Source organism: Mandrillus leucophaeus, unplaced genomic scaffold (assembly GCF_000951045.1).
Source record: "Mandrillus leucophaeus isolate KB7577 unplaced genomic scaffold, Mleu.le_1.0 Scaffold1005, whole genome shotgun sequence".
In the NCBI taxonomy this organism is placed as follows: Eukaryota; Metazoa; Chordata; class Mammalia; order Primates; family Cercopithecidae; genus Mandrillus; species Mandrillus leucophaeus.
The window spans coordinates 669,222-695,635 of record NW_012098155.1 but is presented as its reverse complement, the minus strand read 5'-3'; the positions used below and the strand labels follow the sequence as shown (position 1 = coordinate 695,635).

The 26,414-nt window shown below is 37.9% G+C and overlaps 1 protein-coding gene across 1 annotated transcript in view; it reads right to left on the bottom strand.

Annotated features, from left to right (window-relative positions):
• Positions 1–2,368: 2,368 nt before the first annotated feature.
• LOC105534982 (dynein heavy chain 14, axonemal) overlaps positions 2,369–26,414 on the bottom strand; it is a gene marked incomplete at its 3' end in the record, with an annotated part of 322,900 nt that continues 298,854 nt past the window's right edge. The window contains exons 27-32 of the mRNA XM_011973918.1: positions 20,984–21,181; positions 9,973–10,134; positions 7,726–7,917; positions 5,683–5,864; positions 3,205–3,313; positions 2,369–2,494 (exon numbers count right to left, since the gene is read on the bottom strand). Of these exons, the coding sequence (XP_011829308.1) occupies positions 2,369–2,494; positions 3,205–3,313; positions 5,683–5,864; positions 7,726–7,917; positions 9,973–10,134; positions 20,984–21,181 (969 nt within the window). The remainder of the gene's footprint in view (positions 2,495–3,204; positions 3,314–5,682; positions 5,865–7,725; positions 7,918–9,972; positions 10,135–20,983; positions 21,182–26,414) is intronic.

Here is a 26,414-nt window from a genome sequence, read left to right as displayed (position 1 = left end):
TATAAATCATTCTACTATAAAGACACATGCACACGTATGTTTATTGCGGGAGTATTCACAATAGCAAAGACTTGGAACCAACCCAAATGCCCATCAGTGATAGACTGGATAAAGAAAATGTGGCACATATACACCATGGAATACCATGCAGCCATAAAAAGGATGAGTTCATGTCCTTTGCAGGGACATGGATAAAGCTGGAAACCATCACTCTCTGCAAACTATTACAAGAACAGAAAACCAAACACCACATATTCTTACTCATAAGTGGGAGCTGAACAATGAGAACATATGGGCACAGGGAGGAGACATCACACACTGGGGCCTGTTGCCGGGTGAGGGGCGAGGGGAGGGATAGCATTAAGAGAAATGCCTAATATGGATGACATGTTAATGGGTGCAGCAAACCATGGCACATATATACCTAGGTAACAAACTTGCACATTCTGCACATGTATCCCAGAACTTAAAAGTATAATAAAAAATTTAAACAAAGTATTATAGGAGTGTGTGAGGTAATTTTCTAGATTTTGTGATGTTTGTGATAATTGTCAGCTTTCAAAATTTTATATCTTGTTGTGATTTCTTTACTTATTCTAAGTACATATTTACTTTCATACCTAATTGTGTACTAGTAATTTTGTATTCTTTTTAAAAACATGGCCCCAGGCCCTAATGTATCTGGCTTTGTGCCGAAGTCAGGGAATAAAAAAGATTACCCTTTGTGGTATGGCAAAAAACAAAACAAAACAAAGCAAAACAAAAACCAACAACGAACCCCATGAATTTCTCTATACTAATTTTTATTTGGCATAAAATATTAAATACTGAAATTAAGCCATACTCTTATTTATTTATTTATTTATTTATTTATTTATTTAGACAGAGTCTTGCTCTCACCAGGCTGGAGTGCAGTGGTGTGATCTTGGTTTACTGCAATCTCTGCTTCCTAGGTTCAAGCGATTCTCCTGCCTCAGCCTTCCGAGTAGCTGGGATTACAGGCGTGCACCACCACACTCAGCTAATTTTTGTATTTTTAGTAGAGACGGGGTTTCACCATGTTGACCAGGATGGTCTTGATCTCCTGACCTCGTGATCTGCTTGCCTCGGCCTCCCAAAGTGCTGAGATTACAGGCATGAGCCACCCTGCTTGGCCCCGTACTCATATTTAATATATTGATCAACAGTGGCACCTTCAGGTGGTTGGCATCACAGAAGTTCTGGATCACTCAGTGAGACAGGTGGCATCTTAATGGAAGAGGGGAAGCTCCCCATCTGAGAAGGCTCAGGAGTGGGGCCTCCCCTATTTGCTTAATACTCAGGATGCTAGGAAGCCTTGCAGCTTACTTGTATCCAAGTGAGGGATTTGTCTATTCTGTAATCTAGTTTGCCTATTCTGTAACCTAGCTCCTAAAACATGGGCAGGTAGCTTAAAAAGATGTCTGAAAGAAACACTGGATTGAAGGCAATGCTAACAGTGGAAGCACAAGTGAACAACAAGCAAAAGGCAGGCTGACACTTCTTTTATTCTTGATATAAATTTTTCTTCAACCACGTTACAAGGTAAAAAGCAATGATGAGCTAATCAGGTATGACAAGAGACCAACAAGAAAATTTTGAAATGACCGAAAGGACTATTTGCAATCTGTATGTATATTCACTGTTATTCATAATAAACCTTGCCCTAGATATTTGTTGAGCTGTGGGCTATTAGCTAATGGTGGTAGCCCATGGATATAATTTATCTATAAATAATTCACACACATACTAGAGTATAGGCTCACATATGTATTTTAATTGATGGAATTGCTTGATTAAAAACCTTTGTACACGGAAGACAAGCTCTACTCTCGACTTGCTCTGAGCAGGAACAGCTACTGATCAGACCAGAGTTGAGCATTCAGTGATTTGCTAAACCACACTGGCTCCTGCTGAGATCCCGACTGGAGTGTATGGAGGAGAATGATCAATTTAAAAAGAGAGAGTTATTCAGTCAGCAACAGAAGTGACACACACCAAATACCCAGTCTCTTGAGCTGCCTTGTTTCTTGCAGATGTTACACTTGAAGGCCAAATGTACTTTTGGTATGGCCTGCATGAGTTTCTGTTCATTGTAATCAGAAAAGTGTCCTAAGATTGTGGGTTCCTCAAGGACAGGGAACACGCATGTTTGGACTTCATATTTTCATTTAATGTTATCCTGTGTGTAGTAGGGACTCAATAAATAGTTGTTGGAATTACAGTGAAAAGTAACCACAGTTGAGGCACTATATATTTAAGACCAGTCAGTCTGACTTTTAAACTTGAAGGTTAGGGAATACTTTTTCAAATCTCCAAATTATTTGTATTGACTATATTTGAATTTTACCTGAGCATAATCTTCCACAATTCTTACTTCTTCTGCCACAATTTCTTCATCCTGTTTAACAAGCATCTGAACTTTCTCAACTACTTGTGAATCTTTCCGTAGTTTTTCCATTAGAGTTTCTGTTTCCTAATGAAGCACATAATTGTTCTTAGAATGAATTTTAAGAGACGTGATCTCTTTTCTAAAAGAGTAATTCAAATATCTCATTTCACTATGGTAAAGTTTATTAAAATCAGCCTGAAATATATTTAATAGATGCATAAAATGAGAGAGAGAGCAAGAGACAAATAAAATGGAGAGAGCAAGAGCTCTCACCATTTGGCCAGCTCTCAGCTGCGCCCCCTCTTAGAAGCTCTGTCATCCACCATGCTTGATGGTAGCTCTCTGCCACTGGTGCTCTCTTCCATTGGTCTGCCATTGGGATATTGCCTGGGATGACTACAGTAAATATTTCATGCATTACACACAAAGAGTGATGATGAATGATGGTTTTTAGAATAGTTGATAGACTGCAAGTTATCACAGCATATTTCAGATGGATTTAACTAACTGACTAGGGAATCTTTCTACATAAGCTTCTACAGTTAGCTATATACCTATTACCCTTAATTATTAAAATGTAATAATGTTACTATTTTGCTGTTATTGCTTTTTTGTTCTCATTTTACAGATAAATTGAGACAAAAAAACAAGTTATTTCTTTCATATGTATACAACTATAGGGTAACAAAGCTGGAGTTCTAGCCTATCTTTGTCAGGTATCAGAGCCTTTGCTTTCAAACACTGTTCTATATTAGACTATAAAATCTTTAAAAGAGATTTCAAAGCAAACATACCTTTGTTTTTTGTTCTACTTGAGGGCCAAGAATCAAGAGCTCTTCTTGCATTTCTGTAACTAGTGTGGTTGCTTCCAGGATTGTGGATAGACCCATATGGAAGCGATCCCTGAAGAAGAAAAAGTATTAAGAAGGTGTAAGATATAACACAATTTGGCAAATACAATTTGATAATATATAAAAAGAATTACTCAAATTATGGCCAAATGGAGTTTATTCTAGAGATGCAAGACTGGCTCACTATTTGAAAGTCAATCAATATAATCCACTATATTAACAAGCTATAAAGAAGAAAATTCACTGCTGCGTCAGCATCCATTGATGCAGAAAAAATATTTGATAAAATTAATGATGACTAGGAAGAGAGGGGAAATTTCTCAACTTGATGAAGAACAGATGCTGTTAAAAATAAAATGGACTCAAAGGAAAAACTAATAATGAGAACTGGGCATCTGAGGCTCAGCTCCCACTGGAGTACACTTAAGACAGGCAAATTGGGCTTTAAATGTACTAATTCTCCATAAGGGTACCTTTCATTTAAACAGAATATTTAATTGTAAGTTTTGGGGTGGGAAAGAGGACCAGATAGGCTGTAAGAGACCCAAACCATATAATTAACTCTTCTCGCTTTTTCTCCCCCAACATCTACCCCTGGGAAACTGGACTACTGAAATTTCCAAGTAGCAAAGAAGAGTTGAGCAGTGGGAGACTATAACCTGTCTTTTGCCACCGAGATATGCTTGCTGGATATAACCAGTTATGGATGTTGATAATAATGATTATGCATATAAGGTGATATAGCTCTTAAGACTGTCCTTGCATGGCCCACGCATTGGGGGTGGAAGATGTCCTACGATAGTACAAGGTACGTACGGAAGAAACTGCTGAGTGATCTAGAGTTGTGTTGTGGGTAAGACATGAGGAGGACTGGAAAAGGGGTGAATGACTGTGATAGAGACTGGTCATACTGATTACACAGCTGTGAATGGAGAGCTACAACCCTGGGTGATGGGGAGGGGACACCTTAGATCCCAGGAGCTTAGGAGTGAGAGGAAGGTTCATTAAACTCTCTTGACTCTCGCCTGTAAGGCATCTGGCCAATTTTCTCAGACCGTTGACATTATCCTTAATTTAACTGCTGACCAGCAAAAATCTAAGGACTCTCAGAAACCTCTTAGGATCTGCTGATCCCAGGAGTGAACAACTTTTCCTTGAAACGGAACAAGATTAGCTTTCTGAGCACTGATGTGATTCTCTTTAGCCTCATTATTATATTCAGACTACCTCAACTGCTCTAAAATGAACTGTTATTGGATCTATCATGCCCTACCTGACCTTGTTAACAAAAACTTAATAAAATTAGACCCCGACCCCACATTAGCAAAAAGCTGCTATTGAGGTTGCTACTTCTTATGTAAATGTCAGGCCTATACTTACCTGTGGCACACAAATTAGTTCACACTCTCCAGCACGAGCGCTGATGAAAAATCACATTGCACTGGACTTCCTGCTGGCTAGTTGAGACAGAGAATGTGCAATGGCCAATACCTCTTGATGCACTTGGATTAATAACATTTTTAACTGGCTTAGCTCCAGACAGGGAGCTTGGCTGTGGTCTATCCTCCAAGTGAGAGTCACAGTCATGATCACTCTCATACAGTGTTCCCTATGGCAAATGGAATGAATCTGGCCCAGGCCCCAATCAGAGTAATTAGTTAGGGTATCTGACGGAGTGGGCTATTTTAAAAAAAGAATTATTAGCTAGATACATGAAAGGTTTAGGAGATGGACTTGGAGGGGAATAGTTCCACCATGGTGCCTCGGCAGCCTTTCATGTCTCCATATAGGTTATATAGACAAGGCTTGGCCGCAGTTGATCTAAGTGTTGGCAGGACACCCCTGATCTTTCTGGAACACAAAAATGTGGGGCGCTTGTGAGTAGATGCTACAAGGCCATTTCCTACTAATTTCCCCATCTTCCTGGAAGATTGTCATAAGACAGTTTTCCAATGTCTCTTGTATTCTGATTAGCAGTGAGGTCTGCTGCTTCATGTTTCTTCCCATGCCTCCTCAGGTACCAATGCTGGCTATAAAACTGCTTAGCAAGTGTTCCACTATCGGTGTTGTAGTCATCTGAAGCCTTTTATTTTGCTGTCATCCCATGAGACAAAGGACATGGGGACTGGTACTGTTAGTTACTCTTGCTTTCATTGTCCATGTAAGAAATAAACTGTTGGAATGCAACAGGGACTAATTGTTTATTTACTGGCCAAGTCTGTCAGCCTTGCCTTGACAGGGGCAGCCTTTGAAGGCACACAGGGGGAATATCAACCTTATCTCCTTTAAGATCTTCTGCAGCTTCTGGCTTTTTGTCCCACCAAAAAGGCAGATTTGGCTCACCATTTTGCATTTGTGTCTCTTTTCGCAAACAAAAACACCAATATAAAATATATTTCTGATTTGTTCTCAAAGTCTTACCTCTTTGTTTGCATCTCTTCCTCTCGTGCCCTCAAAATGTGTGCAAATGTTTCCATAAATTGCAAGTAGCTACTGGGAGTGGTATAATAAAATCTTCCAGTTTCTTCAAAGTATTTTCTGTTCAAGTCTTTCATGCTTTTGTGGATTTGGACACAGGTTGGGGCAAGTTTTTCTTTCAAGTTCTGAAGAATAATAATTTTTAAGAATTAAGAGAAAGCAATCCAAATATACATAAAAAGAGAAAGTTGAACACTTGGAATTAATTAAAATAGCTTATTATTTCTGAGATCTGGAGATGAAGAGGGAGCTCCTGGATGAGCAGGACAAAGAAAACATGAGTTTTTTTTTTTGTTGTTGAGACAGAGTCTCGCTTTGTCGCCCAGGCTGGAGTGCAGTGGCCGGATCTCAGCTCACTGCAAGCTCTGCCTCCCGAGTTTACGCTGTTCTCCTGCCTCAGCCTCCTGAGTAGCTGGGACTACAGGCGCCCGCCACCTCCCCCGGCTAGGTTTTTGTATTTTTTTTTTTAGTAGAGACAGGGTTTCACCGTGTTAGCCAGGATGGTCTCGATCTCCTGACCTCATGATCCTCCCATCTTGGCCTCCCAAAGTGCTGGGATTACAGGCTTGAGCCACCGTGCCCGGCCGAAAATATGAGTTTTAATTGTTGGGATGGTGGTGGGGCAACAGTAGAGCTAACTATGAATGGCATGCCACATTCATCCTTCTAGGCTTTACCCGTACGTTATTCTCACTTTTACTATAGTCATCCAAAGATTTAGGGCATTGGTATCAATGGCCAAGGGTTATAATGTTTTCTTTGTCTTAACACTTTTTATTTATTTTTTATTTTGAGACTAGGTCTTGCTTTTTTGCCCAGGCCAAAGTACAGTGTTGTAATAATAGTTCACTATAGCCTCAAACTCTTGGGCTCAAGAGATCCTCCTGCCTCATCCTCCCATGTAACTGGGACTACAGATGTGTGCCACCACAACTGGCTAATTTTCTAAATTTTTTGTAGAAACAGAGTTTCACCATGTTGCCCAGGCTGGTCTTGAACTCCTGACCTCAACCAATCCTCCTGCCTTGCCTCCCAAAATGCTGGGATTATAGGTGTGAGTCACCATGCCCAGCCTTCTTTATCTTTTATATTTCTTTCTTAAAGTGGTTATCAATAGCAGGATACTCAAGGAAATTTCCTTGAGTAAAATAAAGCTACAAAAATGCAAGGACTCAAAGGATGTGCAGATGAGCAAAACCAGACTGCGAAGAATATTCTCTTTGCCTGGATTGGGAGATAATTCTGATTTAGACATAAGCTAGTCCTGATGACTCATCTCCAGTCCAAGTCTAAGCAGTCACTGGTCACTTTTAACTCAGCTGCATTTTTGTTTTCTTCTGGTTCTACCCTGCCTCTGTCCTCCTTGGCCTTTGCTTTCCTTGATCACTTAGACAAGTAAGGATGCAATCCCATTGGTCCCATAGGACCTAGAAATGTCCTACGTTGAATTTCAGTTCTCTATGCATTTACAGCTCCTTTGGTCAACACTTCTTACCCCCTTTGCTGTCAGCTAGGTCTTATGGGATCTTCAGTTTAGTCACTCCAGAATAGGTTCTTTCTTACTGTTGGCTCATAAATTCTGAGTTAATTTTGTGTTGTGGCTTGTGCTGTCACTGCTTTGCTGACTTGCTGTTGTAGCCAAGCCAGAACAATTTACAAGGAATACACAGAAGGTTGCAGCATCCTTACCATAGAATCTGGTATGCAGAATGGAGACTGTTTTCCTTCATAGAAATCTGCTGTTCCACCATGTGGACAGCATAGTGAAGAGACCCAGGCATTGCAGAATCTGAATCTGGGCATCTTTGAAATAGGGTGAATTCAGGGGTACAAGAGATGGGGAATTAATAGGGAATCAATGTAAACACTTGATCCATTTTATTATAAACTGGCTTAGAACTGCCTGTTTTTGTCCATCTAGGCAGAGGCATAATACCATCAGATGCTGTCAATAAACTGAAACCTTCACTTGTATTAAATATTTACCTCTCTGTTCTCAAAATTGACTTTTTCGTTTAAGAATGAGTTAGCTACAATAAGGAGAGCTTCTTCTGGCCACCTCTCGTACCAATCAATCGTGCAGGAGCTAATCATAGAAGGATATACTCTACAATTTTGGCGGAAGCTAGGTCCTTCAGGACTCATGATCACAAAAATATGAAGATTTTTATATATTCTCTGAAAATTAATGAAAATATAAATTGTTAAAATGTAGTACACTGTTTTGAAAAAATATTACATTAAAAATTTCATGGAAAACATGTTTCAGATCTTTCCTTCGTGGGTAGACCAGAGACTGATCATTTGTGCATGGAGTGCCTGCCATAAACAGAGCCCTTCCCAGGGAAACTAACAGTAGGGGAGGCACTGGACCCAGAACACCCCTTGCATAAACCAACTCTTATGACGGGGGCTGGTGCTAGAGTTCTGTTCAGTAGGGGACTTTATATCAGATGGTGCTGGGTCTGACTATTTAACTCTTTCCTCTGGGGTGGTGTGCATTTAAGACCCACAGAAACTCAAAGTGAGAAAATGGTCAGATGAATTAGAGCTGAAAGAAACAACCTGACAATAAGAGTAGAGCACCAGAGGTAGTAATAAAATTCCTATAGCTAAAGGATTACAGCTAAGCAATATGAGACCTACACAGTTTTACAGGCCCTAGGCTAAGTGCTAGTTTCTTTGCAATTTGCCTTCAGCCCTTTTCCTTATAAGACCTGGCTGTGCTGCTGCTGTTACTGGATTCTTGGCAAGACTGGCAACAGGGCACAGATTCCTTCTTCCTTATTTCCAGATATCACTTTGCAATAAGTCCGCATTACTGAAAACAGCCTCAGTGAGTTAGTGTTCCTTTTAACTCAGAGTCTAACTGTACAAAATACTAAGTATCAAGCAACTTATTTTGTCAAATAAATATGGTAAAGCTGAAAGAAGACTAAAAGGTAAGTTTTTTTTCCTCTTTTTTGTCTTTAACAAATTTATAAAGGCAAATAAAACTGCTCAGTGCAAAATTCATGAAATGTGGAAATGTTTAAAGTAAAAATGAAAATACCTCTCTTTGTTTTACACATTCCCAAAACTTCTACCTAGAGATATCAAATGTTAGCAGTTTAAAGTGTGCCTTTATTATTTGTTATTATTGTAGGACATGTCAAATTAGTTTTGGAAGCATAGTATTATATATATTATACATATATCATGTATATAATTAAAATTGATTTCTAACTGAGATTCTTGGTTTATTTATTCATTTTCTGGAGTACTTCTCTGCACTCCAAACTGAAATTTCTTTTTTCTTCCTTATTATTTAAATCTAATGAATAAACCAAATATAGTAACAAGGCACAAGAGTGCCACAATTGTCAGGATAAATGCTATCCTTCTTTCTACAATGTTATTAAAAAATCTAACTAAATCTAAGGATATCCACTCATATTACCTTGTTCTCTATCAACTGTGGAGTCATTTTTGGAATTTTTAAAACATCTTCTTGTGACAGGTTACTAAGTATCTGTTTGATACTTAGCAATGTTGTTACTAAGGTGAGAAATGGTGGATGGCCAAATTCAATTTTTAAATTGCCCTATGATAGACAAAAACTAGCACCAGAAATAAATCCACCTGTGGTCCTTCCCCAGTGAGTATTCTAGTTTGAGTAATCATGTCCATATATTCGCTAAGCCACTGGTCAGTCATCATGTCTCAAAGACACAGAAAGTTGAGTTCATTTTGACTAATCTATATCTCTCATCAAACCAGTTTGTTCACAGCTCCTCTGCTGCTGAGTTCATTCTGAATAGCACCTGCTGTATCCAGTCAATTTCTTTTTGTATCCATCACCTCCTGGTCAATTCCAGGACTATTCCAAAGGATGAAATGTTTCTTGTTTCTTGCCTTTCCAGACTTGTTACCAAAAAGATGAAATAAGAACATCATTATCTGAGAAAGAATCTTTGTGTAAGAAATACTCTTGGGATTTTATTTTTCATTTTGTTGCCTCTTGCTGGTATTATTTTTTAAAATCGTTGATAGCCAGACAGGCTCAGATTCATGTAAGTTTTTGACCTACCTAAGGATATGGTTTGTCTGTGGGTAGGGTACTCATTATTTTACCTTAAAAACTCATATAAAGATCTAAAGAAATTATATCCAACTTAAAAATCATGTACAGAATTATAAACATGGTCTACTTTTAACATGACAATTTGATAAAGCCAAGTCACAAAAAAGTACCTTTTGAAAGAGTGAAAGTAAAGATTGCCTATTATCCATATGACCAGACTGTTCAGTAAGAGATCTGATTTTCATCGCAATAGAATCCAGCTCAACATTTTCAAACAGGTCAGGTATTCTTCCTGAATTGATGATATAGTTCAAATCTTCTAAAAATAAATCCTTAGGCAAAACACATATTTAATCAGGAATGAGTAAATTATTCATATATTCTACCCTAACCACATCAATTTGAGAAAGCAAGAAAGCAATAGCGATTAAGGAGAACTGAGGCTAAGTGTTTTTTTTTTTAAAGCTAATATCCCCCACCTGCCACCTTTTTTTTTTTTTTTGAGACAAAAGTCTCACCCTGTTGCTCAGTCTGGAGTACAGTGGCATAGTCATGGCTCACTGCAGCCTTGAACTACTGGGCTTAAGCCATCCTCCCACCTCAGCCTCCCAAATAGGTAGGATGAAAGGTGCATGCCACCATGCTTGGCTAATTTTTAAAATATTCTTGTAGTGACTCGGTCTCTCTATGATGTCCAGGCTGGTCCATCTTCCCACCTTGGCCTCCCAAAGTGCTGGGATTATAGGCATGAGCCACTGTGCCTGTCCTAAGACTAACGTTTTCATTCAAACCCATCAGAATATTTTTTTCTGAGTCAAAATAAGCTTCATTCATCCATTCATTCATTCAAACATTAGAGAAACATATACTTGGTATGGAGAGTATGCCAAATAGCTGCGACAGGCACTGAGAAAAGAGGTATGGAGGAGTGGGTACAATAATGAATTAGGCAGGAACCCGGTTCAGGCAGTTCACAGAAGCCCTCAATACATCTACATTTGCGATTGAATAGTAGTAGACAAACTAGAAATAACATTGCTGAAGGATTATTTTAATTTAACTGAATTCATATCTATATAGGACCTCAAATTCAATGGAAAAGGTAACAGATGAGAAAAAGTAGGAAAACAAACTCTGCCAGAAGAGTTATTATAAACATAAGGACATTTTGCTTTTGAGAATAAATCCAAGATTTCTTTAAAAAAAGCATTTAAAAAAGTAGGTAGCATTAGTGACTCTCTTCAGGAGACTGAGACACCCATAGGTTCATGGTATTTCAGTTCAGGTGGGGAAGGGCAGAGAGCTTGTGGGGAGCTCTCCAGTAGAGGCCAACAGAGGTAACACAGGGCTAACTTATTTCCTGTCTCACCTCATTTGGAGAACTGCCAAAGCTTGTTACACACTGATAGTTACGCACTCTTTTTGGGTCACATGAAAAGCAATGCTATGGCCAGAAGAAGCCTAGAAAGTGTGGGAAACAGATCCAATGATCTCGAAGTCCTGAGTAACATGAGAGTAGAGGAGCCATGTTCATTTCAGCTTTAGCCTGAAATGATTTTCTGAAACTGATTTATTAAATTAGAACAATGGGCTCCTGGCATGGGAGAAACTACATCTAAAATCCAGAGAGAAATTGTGTGGCAGAAACCTCAACTGGATCAACAGAGCTGGATATTTAAGTTTGGTGAAGGGAGAATATATAGATATAGCAGAAATCCTGGAGGAGTATAGTAGATATGATATGGCATTTGGATTTGCTCTCAAAAATATGACATGAAAAAAATAACTCAATGGAGAAAGGCCCAGCACTAAGAGAAAAAACAGGATGAGGGGTTGAAACAATACTCAATAACTACATATGTCTGGATCAAAAACAATAAACAATGTTCCCTTGAAATTTTGTCACAAGAGTAAATACAATCTGAGGTGGCATTCCTAATTTTGTCTTGGACATGGAAGAGTATAGTTTGTGAAAAAAAACAGAACTGAAAAAAAGTGAGTGATTAGCAATTTTTGCTTGTACATAAATATAGTATATTCTGGGCCTGGTGACTGGCCAGATGGCTGGCTAGAAGTACTTGGAAGTAGTCTTCCCCATAAGAAAGGACCAGTGTAACAAATAAACAGTTAAGATTTGACTAGAATGTCAATGGGAGAGTGCATGAGTACAGTGAGAGGATGGAGAGGTACCTGTGGTGACTGGAAGCCCAGGAGGACAATGTGGAGGCATCCTGCCTCTGCAGCCCTGTCTCCCCTGTCCAGATCAGCTGGGAGTCAAGAGGGACTTCTCCTGGTGAAGATGAGGTAAGCAGAAGAACCCTACCAGCCCCATTGCCATTGAAACACCTACAGTCATTATACAGGACAATCTCAGAGTACTTTCTAGTCCTGGGCCCATTTTAGGGAGCTGCTGGAAATTCTTGCAGCTGCATTGCTCTGGATCGGGAGCACAAGGTGTGTACTTCCCACCCACCTTCTCTCCCGCTGTGAGCCAAGCTACAGCAGCATCGCACCATCTTGAGACCAGAGCTACCTCTGGAGTGGGCCCTGCTCTAGGGACCAGTAACCATGCAACTCTCCAGCACTGGGACTTCATCTTCATTCTTCCACCAAGTCCCCATGGGTGGCTCTATGCCACAACCCGAGCTGTGCAGAGCCTGGGCCCAGGATTGGCTTTGATTGTGGTCCTGCCAGCAGAGAAACCAATCCCCAATGCCTGCACTTTTAGCCAGAGGAACAATCTGGCAGTCCCATTTAGGGTGAGCCTACCCTTGAGCTGGCCAAACTGCTGTGTACTCTTCTTGAAGTAGGAGGGGTCCCAGAGCCACTGAACAGCTGACACATTCTTGGGCTGGCAGAGTGCTACATGCCCATGCCCAGGACCTGAGAAATAGCCCCACAAGTGCCTCCACTAAGGACATGCCCCTGGCCTGCCCAACAGCTCTGTGCCCACAATCAGGTCCTGAGAAACAGCCTTACAGGTTACCCCTGAAACACACACCCCCAGGCTAGCCAAGCAAACCTTTGCCTTCATCCTAAGCCTGAAAAATAGCTCCGTGGGTTGCCCCTGGCAGACACAACCCCTTCAGGCCAGCTGAACAGCCATGCACCCATATCTCAGGCTTGAGAAACAGCCTTATGGGTCACCGCTGGTGGGCACACTCCCAGGCTGGCCAAGAAGCATTGTGCTTACCTCATGGACCTAAGAAACCGCCCTGTGGTGCATCCCCCATGCTGCAGACATGCCCCAGGCCTGCCTAATGACTCTGTGCCTGTGCTAAGGGCCTAAGAAACAATCCCATGGGCAACCCTGGCAGACACACAACCAGGCCAGCCAAGTAACTGTATGCCTATGCCCCCAGCTAGAGTAGTAGCCCTATGGCTCCAAATCAAGTGAGCCAGATCCCGAGTTGGCTGATTCACTGCATGCATGCACATGCCCCTGACATGAGAAACAGCCTGGTGAGCCCACCTCCAGCAAAGTTGCACCATTGCCTTCACAAACTCTCACAGCCTAGGCTGCTGAGACATTTGCAAATGTCACCAGCACGGATTACAACTGAAGAAACTACATGGAGACTACACTACTGTATCCATCTAGAATCAAGTCCATGCACCCAATGACTGACACTGTAAAACCCATACCTATGAATAAGTCTTTCCTTATGAAAGCTACTCCATAAAGTTGGAAAGGTGATTGTTTTTCGAGATGCATAGAAATCAATGAAGGGACACATCAAACATGAAAAAGCAAGCAAACATGAAACCTCCAAAGGAACATAGTAACTCACCAGTAACAGGTCGCAATCATAAGAAAATATACAAAATGCCAGAAAAAGAATGTAAAATAATAATCTTAAAGAAATGCAATTAAGATACAAGATAAAGATTGACAATTCAACAAAATCAGGAAGACAGTTCATGGTTTGAATGAGAAATTCAATAGGGAGATATATATCATAAAAAAGGATCAAAAACACATCCCAGAGCTACAGATTTCAATGAAAAATATTATAATTGAGAGCTTCTATGACAGATAAGACCAAGCAGAAGAAAGAATTTCTGAACTTAAGGGCATTCCAGAAGAAGAAGAGAAGGGGAAAGGTGTAGAAAGCATTTAATTAAATAATAACTGAAAACAATCCCAAGTCTTCAGAGAGAGTTAGTCATACAGATCCAGAAAGCTCCAATATCCCCAAATAGATTCAACCCCAAAAAAGTCTATCTGAGGAACATTACAGTCAAACTGTCAAAATTCAAAGACTAAGAGAAATTTCCAAAAATGGCAAGAGAAAAATGTCATCATATAAATGGGAAACCCCAGCAGAAGAACAGCAGAATTCTCAGCAGAAACCTTACAGGACAGGAGAGAACAGGATGAGATAGTCAAAGAACTGAAGGAAAGAAACTGCCAGCCAAGAAAATTATATCCAAATGCTATCCTTCAGAAATGAATGAGAAATAAAATCTTCCCAAGACAAGCAAAAACCTGAGGGAATTCATCATGCCTAGCATAGCCTTACAAGAAATGCTCAAGGGAGTCTTACAAGTGGAAGTGAAAAGATGATAACCACCATTATGAAAACATGCAAAACTATAACACTCACTGGTAGAGCCAATACACAAAGGGGAAAAAAGAAAGGAATCGAACCCTATCACTCCAAAAAAAAAAAAAAAAACACAAAAACCAAACAACAACAACAACAACAAAAAACCACCCACCACAAAAATCAATGATAAGAAAGGAAGGATATACAAAACAACCAGAAAACAATCAACAAAATGAGATAAATAGGTCCTCATCAATCTATTATAACCTTGAATTTAAATGGATTAAATTCCCCATACTATTAGAACCTCCATACTATTTGCCATAATGGCTGTACTAGATTACATTCCCATGTACTAGACATACATGTAGCCAACAATTATATTTTAAAATGCTCAACATCACTGATAGTTAGAGAAATGCAAATCAAAACCACAATGAGATACCATCTAACACCAGTCAGAATGGCTACTATTAAAAAGTCAAAAAATAGCAAATGCTGATGAGGTTGTGGAGAAAAAGGAATGCTTATACAAGGTTGGTGGGTGTGTAAATTGGTTCAGCCATTGTGGAAGACAGTGTGTCAGTTCCTGAAAGACCTAAAGACAGAAATACCATTCAACCCAGCAATCCCATTAGTGGGTATATACCAAGAGGAATATAAATCATTCTATTATAAAGACACATGCATGTGTATGTCACTGCAGCACTATTCACAATAGCAAATACATGAAATCAACCTAAATGTTCATCAGTGATAGGCTGGATAAAGAATATGTGGACATATACACCATAGAATACTATGCAGCTATAAAAAAAAAAAAAAAAGAAAACAAGACCATATCTTTTGCTGGGACATGGATGGAGCCGAAGTCATTATCCTTAGCAAACTAGCACAGGAACAGAAAACCACATACTGCATGTTTTCACTTATAAGTGGGAGTTAAATGATGAGAACATATGGACACAGAGGAGAACTATACACACTGGGGCCTTTCAGAGTGTGAAGGGTGGGAGGAGGGAGAGAATCAGGAAAAAAACTAATGAGTACTAGGCTTTATACCTGGCTGATGAAGTAATCTGTACAACAAACCCCCATGACACGTTTACCTATGTAAAAAATTTGCACTTGTACTTCTGAACTTAAAATAAAAGTTTTTTAAAAAAAGAGGCTTTGGTAGAATCTTTACATATTTATAAGACCATGTCATCTGGAAATGGGCAATTTTACTTCCTCCTTTTTAACTTGGATGCCCTTAATTTCTTTCCTTTATCTAATTGCTCTGGCTAGAATTTCCAGTGCTATGTTGAATAAGAGTGGTGAGAATGGGCACTCTTTTCTTGTTTTAGCTCACAGAGGAAAAGCTTTGAGCTTTTCCCTATTCACTATGATGTTAGCTGTGGGTTTGTCACATATGGCCTTTATTGTGTTGAGGTACTTTCCTTCTATAGCTAATTTATTTTTTTTTTTTTTTTATCATGAAGGGATGTTGGATTTTATTTAATGCCTTTTCAGCATCTATTGAGATGATCGTGGTTTTTTCTCTATATTCTGTTTATGCAGTGTTTCATGTTTATTGATTTGCATATGTTGAACCATCCTTGCATTCCTGACATAAATCCCAGTTGATAATAGTGTATTATCTTTTTGATGTGTTGTTTGATTCAGTTTGCTAGTATTTTGTTGAGGATTTTTGTATCTAGATTCATCAGGAATATTGGCCGGTAGTTTTCCTTTTTCATCATGTCCTTGTCTGGTTTTGGTAACAGTGTTAAGCTGACCTCATAGAATGAGTAAGGAATAATTTCCTCCTTAATATTCTGGAATAGCTTGAGAATAATTAATATTAATTTGTCTTTAATAGTTTGGTAGAGACTGGGAGCAGTGGCTCATGCCTGTAATCCCAGCACTTTGGGAGGCCAAGGCAGGCAGATTACCTGAGGTCAAAAGTTCAAGACCAGCCTGGCCAACATAGTGAAACCCAATCTCTACTAAAAGTACAAAAAAAATTAGCCAGGTGTGGTAGCAGGTGCCTGTAATCCCAGCTACTTAGGATACTGAGGCAGAAGAATTGCTTGAACTCAGGAGTCAGAGGTTGCCATGAGCTGAGATGGCACCACTGTACTCCAGCCTGACTCCATCTTAAAAAAAAATAGTTGGTAGAATTTAGCAGTGAGGCCATCCAGTAGTGGAATTTTTGTTGTTGTTTGTTTGTTTGTTTTTGGGAGAGCTTTTATTACTGATCAATCTTGTTACTTATAAGTCTGCTCAGGTTTTCTATTTCTTCTTGGCTCAATCTTGATAGATTATATATGAATTTATTCATTCCCTCTAGGTTTTTTAATTTATTGATGTGTAGCTATTCATAATAGTCTCTAATAATCCTGTGTATTTCTATGGTATCCATTGTAATGTATTCTTTCTCACTTCTGTTTTTATTTATTTGGATCTTTTCTGTTGTTAGTTTGTCTAACTAATAGTTGTTTGGTTTTGTTTTTCTTTACCAAAAAAACTTTTGGTTGTGTTGATCTTTGGTATTGTTTTTTATTATCGATTTCATTTATTTTTGCTGTGATTTTTATTATTTATTTCCCTCTACTAATTTTGGGTTCATTTGTTCTTGCTTTTTCTAGTTCCCTGAGATGCATTGTTGGGTTATTTATTTGAAATCTTTCTTTTTTTATGTAGGCATTTATTATTATAAACTTGCCTCTTAATACTGCTTTTCCTGGACCCCTAGGTTTTGTTATGTTGTGTTTCCATTATCATTTGTTTTGAGGAATTCTTAAATTTCATTCTTAATTTCTTCCTTCATCCATTTGTTATTCAGGAGCATACTGTCTAATGTCCATGAATGTTACAGTTTTGAATGTTGCTCTTGTTATTGATTTCTAGTCATATTCTATTGTATTCAGATAAGATACTTGATATGATTTTGATTTTTAAAAATTTGTTGAGACTTGTTTGTGTTCTAACATATAATCAGTCGTGCAGAATGTTCCATGTGCTAATGAAAAGAATGTGTATTCTGTGGCTGTTGAGTGAAATGTTCGTTAAGTGTCTGTTAGGTCCACTTGGTCTATGGTGCATTTTAAATCTGATGCTTGCTGATTTTCTGTCTAGATGAACTATTTAATGCTGAGAGTGGGGTGTTGAAATCCCCAACTATTATTGTATTGGGGTCCATCTCTTCCTTTAGATATAATATTTGATTTATATATCTGGGTGCTCCAGTGTTGGGTACATATATATTTACAATAGTTATATTCTCTTGCTGAATTGATTACTTTATTATTATATAATGTCCTTTGTCTCTTTTTACAGTTTGACTAGAAATCTGTTTTATCTGATAGAAATATAGCTACTCCTGCTTGTGTTTGGTTTCTGTTTGCATGGAATATCTTTTTCTATCCCTTCACTGTCACTCTATGTCTGTCTTTACAAGTGTGTTGAATTTCTTGTAGGCAGCATATAGTTGGGTCTTGTTTTTCATCCATTCAGCCAGTCTATATCTTTTCTTAAAAATAGAGACAAGGTCTCACTATGTTGCCCAGGCTGATCTGGAACTCCCAGGCTCAAGAGATCCTCCTGCCTTGGCTTCCCAAAGTGCTGGGATTATAGGGGTTAAACACTGCACCTGGCCAAATGTCTTCTTTTGAAAAGTGTCTGTTCATATCCTTTGCCCACTTTTTTATGGGGTTGACAAAAATCTCTTAGAACTGATAAATGAATTCAGCAAAGTTGCAGGATACAAAAATCAGTAATGTTTCTATATACAAACAGCAAACTAGGTGAAAAAGAAATTAAAAAGGCAATCCCATTTAGAATAGTTACAATAAATAAAATCAAATACCTGGAAATAAATTTGAACCAAGGAGATGAAAGAACTCTACAAGGAAAGCTGCAAAACACTGATAGAAGAAACTGAAAAGGGTACAAACAAATGGAAAGACACCCCATGTTCATGAATCAAAAAAACCAATATTGTTAAGATGACCATACTACCCAAAGAAATCTACAGATTTGTTGCAATCTCTGAAAAAATGCCAATGATATTCTTCACAGAAATAGGAAAAATTCCTAAAATTCAAATGGAACCACAAAATATCTCAGAAATCCAAAGCTATTCTTTCTGAGCAAAAAGAACCAAAGGATCCAAAGTTCTTTCTGAGCAAAAAGAACAAAGTTGGAGGCATCACACTACCAGACTTCAAAACACATTATAAAGCTATAGTAACCAAAACAGCATGGTATGGGAACAAAAACAGACACATAGACCAATGGAATAGAATAGAGAACCCAGAAATTAATTCATGTATCAATGGCCAACTCATTTTTGCCAAATGCACTGAGAACATACAATGAATAAAAGTCAGTCTTCAATAAATGGTGCTGGGAAAGTTGAATATCCATATACAGAAGAATGAAAGTAGACCCCCACCTCTCACCCTATACAAGAATCAACTCAAAATTAATTAAAGAGCTAAATGTAAGACCTGAAACTAAAACTACTGGAAGAAAACAAGGGAAATGCTTCAGGACATTGGTCTTGGAAAAGAATTTATAAATAAGACCTCAAAAGCACAGGCAACAAAAGCAAAAATAAACAAATGGAATTATATCATACTCAAAAGGATGGTAAATTTCCTTCTGTATAGCAAAGGAAACAATAGAATGAAAAGACAAACTACAGAATAGGAGAAAATATTTGCAAATGATTCATCCAATAGAGGATTCATATCCAGAACTCAAACTTAACAGCAAAAACAAAAAATAAAGAACAAAAAACAAACAAAACATGATTAAAAAATGGGCAAATGATATGAACAGATATTTCTCAAAAGAAGACATACAAATGGCCAAAAAAAAAAATGAATAAATGCTCAATACTAATTGTTAGGGAAATGCAAATCAGAACCACAATGAGTTATCATCTCTCCCCAGTCAGGATGGCTATCATCAAATAGACAAAAAATAGCAAATGATGGTAAAGATGTGGAGAAAGGGAACTCTTATACACTGTTGGTGGGAATGTAATCTAGTACAGCCATTATCGCAAATAGTGTGGAGGGTCCTCAAAAAACTACACATGAGTCTGGGCAACACAGTGAGACCCCACCTCAATAAAAAAAATTAGCTGGGTGTGGTGGTGCAGTCTTGTAGTCTCAGCTACTTAGGAGGCTAAGGTGGGAGGATCACTTGAGCCTTGGAGGTTGGGGCTTCAGTGAACCATGATCGCACCACTGCACTCCAGCCTGGGTGACAGAGGAAGACCCTGTCTCAAAACAAAACAAAACAAAACAAAACAAAAATGATGATGATGATGATGATGATGATGATGATGATGATACAAATAAAATGATCATAAGATCCAGCAATCCCACTTCTGGGCATTTATCCAAAGAAAAGGAAATCAGTATATCGAGGAAACATCTGTACCTTCATGTTTATAACAGCTCTTTTCACAATAGCCAAGATACAGAATCTACCTAAGTGTCCACCAATTAATGAATGACTAAAGAAAAGATGGTACATAAAATTCATAGAATATGATTCAGCCATAAAAGAGAATGAAATCCTGTCACTTTGGCAACATGATTATGTTAAGTGTAGTAAGCCAGGAACAGAAAGTTAAACACCACATCCTCTCACTCTTTATAAAAGTTAAAAACAAGTGGATCTCACGGGAGTAAAAAGTGGAACAGAAGATACTAGAGGCTGAGAAAGGCAGGGGAAAGGGAGAGAAGGATAGTGAGGGATTTTTTTAAGGGATACAAAATTACAGCTAGAGAGGAGGAATAAGTTCTACTATCCTACAGCATTGTAGGATGACTATACATAACGATAATATATTATATAGTGTCAAAGGGCTAGAAGGAGGATATTGAATGCTCCTAACACAAAAATGATAAATGTTTGAGATGAATATGCTAATTATGGTAATCTGCTCTTACATGTATTGAAACATCACTATACCCCATAAACACATGTACAATTATCATGCCAATTTAAAACATTTAATTGAATTTAATTTGAAAAGAAAATAAACAGACGAGCCACAGACTTGGAGGAAATATATATATACATGCCAAAAATAACATATTCTGTAAGGAAAGTCCTACATCTGACAGTGAAATTAGAGCAGAAAAAGAGTAATGGAGAGAAACAGAAGCTTGGATGCTGTAAGAGCAGATTGTAGATTACATACCTAACTGTAGATTACAGATACTGGATATAGATGAAAGGGTTTTTAAAATACAGATCATAAAGCTAGTTCTGATATAAGACAGATGACTTCAGCTACATAGATAAATTACTTCCAATCTGTCAATTAAAATGAACAAGATAATGACATAGAAAATACCTTTATTGAAATGTTAATTCATAACTACCTGTGGCATCATTACAAATATATAAATTCTGTGGGTTAATTCATAACTACCTGTGGCATCATTACAAATAAATAATAACTGGATAAGAACAGAGAATACTGCAAGCAAACTGATATTGTAGGCTAATAGAACCATTGATAAATATTTTCTTGTTTTCTTTTCAAATATTAAATTTCTGGGGAGGGGGTAGCCACGAAGATATCAAACTTCAGCAAATAACAAAGACAAAAAGTACTTACTTGCTCTATGTTTAAATTGGGAACCATCAGAACAGTGGGTTTCCCTTTTAATCCTGCGTGAATAAACACCTTTTTAAAAACTTCTTTGAATTCGATGTAGGCACATTTGTGAGATATAGGCACTCGGTATAGTTTGTTATCTGTCAGATAACAGGCCAAGGTTGCACATGTTTTTTTCCCACATCCATCTATTCCAATCTTTGGGAGAAAAGAAATCCAACATATGACATATATTTTCTGGGAACCTTTCAATGTATAGTTTTCTGTTTATTATTTGTGCTAGAAATTTTGACCGTAAAAATACCCCAGAATATTTTTATTTATAACCTTTTGGAAGGCATATTAAATGTAATTTAAATATTTTATCAAAATTTTTATAACGCACTCATCCACATTCAATATTTTCATCTTTCCATAGCCTCTTGAATATATGAGAAAATTTCACTGGAAAGAGAACATGATCTTGAAAAATAGCACAGACAGGCTTATAAACCATCTTTATATCACTGTCAATATTTGATTCTTCATTTATAAGTAACTAGATAGATCTTTTCCTTTTTATTTTGAGCAATAGGTACTTAAGAAATGCTTTTGGGGAATAATAGCAAAGTATTGTTTTTAAAACAGCTTTATTTAGGTGTAATTTACAGATTATACCAGTTTTAAGTGTATAATTCAATGTTTTGTAGTACATTTACAGACTTATGCAACCCTTGTCACAATTCAGTTTTGGAACAATTTCCTTCAACCCAAAAAGATCTTTCAAGCCCACTGGCAGTCAATCCCCATCCAACTCTCAGGCCCAATCACTAATATGTTTTCATCTCTATTGATTTGCCTATTTTTGGCATTTCATATAAGTGAAATTATATACCATGAAGTCTAATGTATTCGATTTATTTTACTTAGCAGAATAAGTTCCTTCGTGTTGTATGTGTATCAGTAGTTTGTTCCTTTTTATTGCTGAATGGTATTCTATTGTATGGACATATCACATTTTATTTATCCATTGATGAACATTTGGATTGTTTCTGCTTCTTGATTATGAATAATGCTGCTATGAACATTTCCATACAAGTCTTTGAGTGGACACTGGTTTTATTTTCCCTTGTGTAGAGATAGAGAAATGGAATTGCTCAATTATATGGTAAATCTATGTTAAACTTTATAAGAAATAGCCAAACCATTTTCCAAAGTAGTTGTACTATTTTACATTCCCACAAGCCGTGTATGAAAGTTCAGTTTATACACAGTCTTGTCAATGCTTGTTATTAGCTATCTTTTTGATTATAGACAGTCAAGTGGGTGTTTAGTGTTATTGTGGTTTTAATTTGTATTTCCCTAATGACTAATGAAGCTGAACATCTTTTCATGGGTTGATTAACCATTCATGTATCGTCTTTGGTGAAACACCTATTCAAATCTTGTGTCTATTTAAAAAAATAAACTTATTTTAGAAGAGTTTTAGACTTACAGAAAAATTGCCAAGATAGTATGGGGAACTGTCATATATCCCACATCCAATTTCCCTTATTAGCATCTAACATTAGTATATTACATTTGTTACCATTAATGAACCAATGTTGATATGTTATTATTAACTGAAGTCCATACTTTTTTCAGATCTCCTTAGTTTTTAACCTAATGTTTTTGTTTTTTTTTTTCCTCCTTCGGAATTTCCTCCAGGATACTATATTGCATTTAGTAGCCAAATCTCCTTAAGCTACTCTTGGCTGTGACAGTTTTTCACACTTTCCTTATTTTTGATGGCCATAAAGAGCTTCAAGGAGTTCTGATCAGGTATTTTATGGAATGTCACTCAACTGGGATTTTCCTGCGTTTTTCTCATGATTATACTCACCGTGATTTATCTTGATGGTGAACTTGATCACCTAGATAAGGCGGTGTTTGTCAGGTTTCTCCACTGTGAAGTTACTCTTTTCTCCCCCTTTCCGTACTGTACTCTTTGGGAGAAAGTCAATATGTGCAGTCCTTAGTGAATGAGTGAGGAGTTATGCTCCAGTTTCTTGAGGGTAGACTACCTACGTACATTACGTGGATTTCTTCTGAATGGCAGATTTGTCTATGCTCCCTTATTTACTTATTTATTTAGTCATTTATTTATATAAGTATGGGCCCATGGATATTTATTATACAATTTGGATTTTAATTTAATACCACTTTATTTCTTTGTTTTCTTGCTCCAGCTTTGAGTACTGTGAACTCTTTTAGTCGGCTCTCGTGTCCCTCTGACATAACCCCATGATTATTGTAGCACTTCACTTGTAGCACTGCAGGATTCTCCAGGCTCATATTGTTTATTTCCTGTCCCAGTGCTATAATCAACAATTTTCCCAAGGAGTCCTGGTTCCCTTTATTGGAGAATGGTATTAGAAACCAAGATCTGGGAGCTAGGTGTACTCATTGCTGCTGGAGATCACTGCCCGTAAGCCCTCCCAGCTGACACAGCAAATAAACAAATATTTGTATATTAACCCTTATAGACACACATTCCTATAAAATTTCTATATCCAATCACCTATATTAAGCTAAACATAAGTTCAACTTATGTCTCCAACTCTGTTACTACATGTTCATTCTAGCCTCTTTCCCTTGTTTAGCTCTGCCCTCCAATAGTGAGAAAACTGGTTTCCAACATCTGCCATCCATTTACTTCATTATTCAATTCCAGTATATGTGTATTGTGGTATTAGAATGGTTAACTTTACCCCCAAACCACTTTTTATATTGGCTCCTTTTCCCCTAATTCTCTTCAGTGAGTTTGTGTCACACACTTGCAACAGGGTTTGATTGTTCTTTCACATTCTGAATGGCATCCTGGGATTACCAGAATTCCAAAGTGATTTTTTTCTAAATTTGTATATGTTAAGGCTCATTCTTTGTGTTGTCAAGTTCTATGGGCTTTGACAAATATATAGTGTCATGTGTTCACCATTATAGTATACAGAACTTTTACCATCCTAAAAAATCTTGTGTTTCACTTTCCTTTCTTTCCACTAAACCCTTAGGCAACAAATATTTTTTACCATTTCCATAGTTTCGCCTTTTCCAGAATGTCATATAATTGGAATCTATAATATGTTGCCTTTCCAGACTGACTTCTTTCACTTAGCAATATACCTTTGAAATTCACTCATGTCTTTTTGTGGTTTGAGAGCTCATTTCTTTTTATCTCTGAATAGTATTCCATTGTATCAATGTACTACTACAGTGTGTTTATTCATTTGCTTTACTGAAGGAATCTTGGTTGCTTCCAGTTTTTGGTGCTTATGAATAAAGTTGCTATAATCATTCCTGTGCAGGTTTTTATGTGGGCGTAAGTTTTCAAATCAGTTAGGTAGGAGCATGGTTACTGGCTCAAATGGGAAGACTATGTTTAGCTTTGTAGGAAACTGCTAAACTGTCTTCCAAAGTAGCTGTGCTATTTTCATTTCCCATCAGCAATGAATGAGAGTTCCTATTGCTCTGTATTCTTGTCAGTAATTGCTATTATCAGTTCTTTGGATTCTGGTCATTTTAATAGGGATGTTGTGGTATCTCATTATTGTTTCCCCTAATGACAATTGATATTGAGCACCTTTTCATATGCTTTTGTAAGGTATTTATTTTTTCCTTTTATTTTTTAGTTGACATGTGATAATTGTACATATTTATGGGATACAGAGTGATAGTTCCGTATGAACATATAATGTATAATGATCAAATTGGAGAAAATACATTCATCACCTCAAACATTGTCCTTTGTGTTGTGAATATTCAAAATCTTCTCCTCTAGCATTTTGAAAACATTCAATAAATTATAGTAAACCATATTCAGCCTACACTGCTGCAAAACACCGGAACTCATTCCTCCTATGTAGTAATAATTTTGTATTAATTAACTAAACTCTCCCATTCTCCCCTCTTGTCCCCTTCCTGGCCTCTAATACCCATAATTCTACTCTCTACTTCTACGAGTTTGAAATTTTTTTTCTCAGTTTTCACACGAGTGAGAACATGCAGTAGTTCTCTTTCTTTGCCTAACTTATTTTGCTTAACATGAGGCCTTCCAGGCTCTCCCATGTTGCCACTTTTTGCAGCACTATTCACAGGAGCTAATAAGCCAAATGTCCATCAACAGAAGAACGGATAGACAAAATGTGGTATACATGTACAATAAAATGCCATTCAGCCATAACAAGGTATCTGTTTCTTCATTTATTTACTTAATTTATTTTTTTGAGAGAGGGTCTCACTTTGTCACCCAGGCTAGAGTGCAGTGGTGCGATCACAGCTTACAGAAGCCTTGAACTCCTGGGCTTAAGTATCCCCCTCCCCCAGCCTCCTGAGTAGCTGGGACTACAGGTACATGCCACCATATCTGGCTAACTTTTTATTTTTATTTATTTTTTTTTGTAAGAAGGGGTCTCATTATTTGGCCCAGGCTGGTCTTGAACTCCTAACCTCAAGCAATACTCCTGTGTTGCCCTTCCAAAGTGCTAGGATTATAAGCATGAGCCACAACATTGGGCCAGCATCTGTTTATTTTTATTTTTATTTTTTGGGACAGAGTCTCGCTCTGTCACCCAGGCTGGAGTGCAGTGGCACGATCTTGGCTCACTGTAACCTCTGCCTCCTGGGTTCAAGCGATTCTCCTGTGTCACCCTCCTGAGTAGCTGAGATAACAGGTGCACCACCATGCCCAGCTAATTTTTGTATTTTTGTAGAGATGGAGTCTTACCCTGTTGGCCAGGCTGGTCTCAAACTCCTGGCCTCAAGTGATCCACCCACCTAGGGCTCCAAAACTTCTGGGATTACAGGTGTGAGCCACTGCACCTCGCCTGTTTATTTTTAATTGGGTTGTATGTCCTTAGGATTTTCCACAAACAGGATCATGTGGAATGTGAATAAGGATGGGTTTGCTCCCTTTGTTTTTTCCAATCTGGATGCCCCTTCCCCACTTTTTCTTATTTAATTGCACTAGCTAGACCTATAGTATAGTGTTGAATAGAAATTGTAAGGCAAAACATTTTTTTTTCTTTTTTTAACAGTGAGGTTTTTTTTGTTTTTTCTTTTTTTATACTTTAAGTTCTAGGCTACATGTGCACAATGTGCAGGTTTGCTACATATGTATACATGTGCTGTGTTGGTGTGCTGCACCCATTAACTTGTCATTTACATTAGGTATATCTCCTAATGCTATCCCTCCCCCCGCCCCCCTCCTCACAATAGGACCCGGTGTGTGATGTTCCCCTTCCTGTGTCCAAGTGATCTCATTGTTCAGTTCCCACCTATGAGTGAGAATATGCGGTGATTGGTTTTCTGTTCTTGCGACAGTTTGCTGAGAATGATGGTTTCCAGCTGCATCCATGTCCCAACAAAGGACACAAACTCATCCTTTTTTATGGCTGCATAGTATTCCATGGTGTGT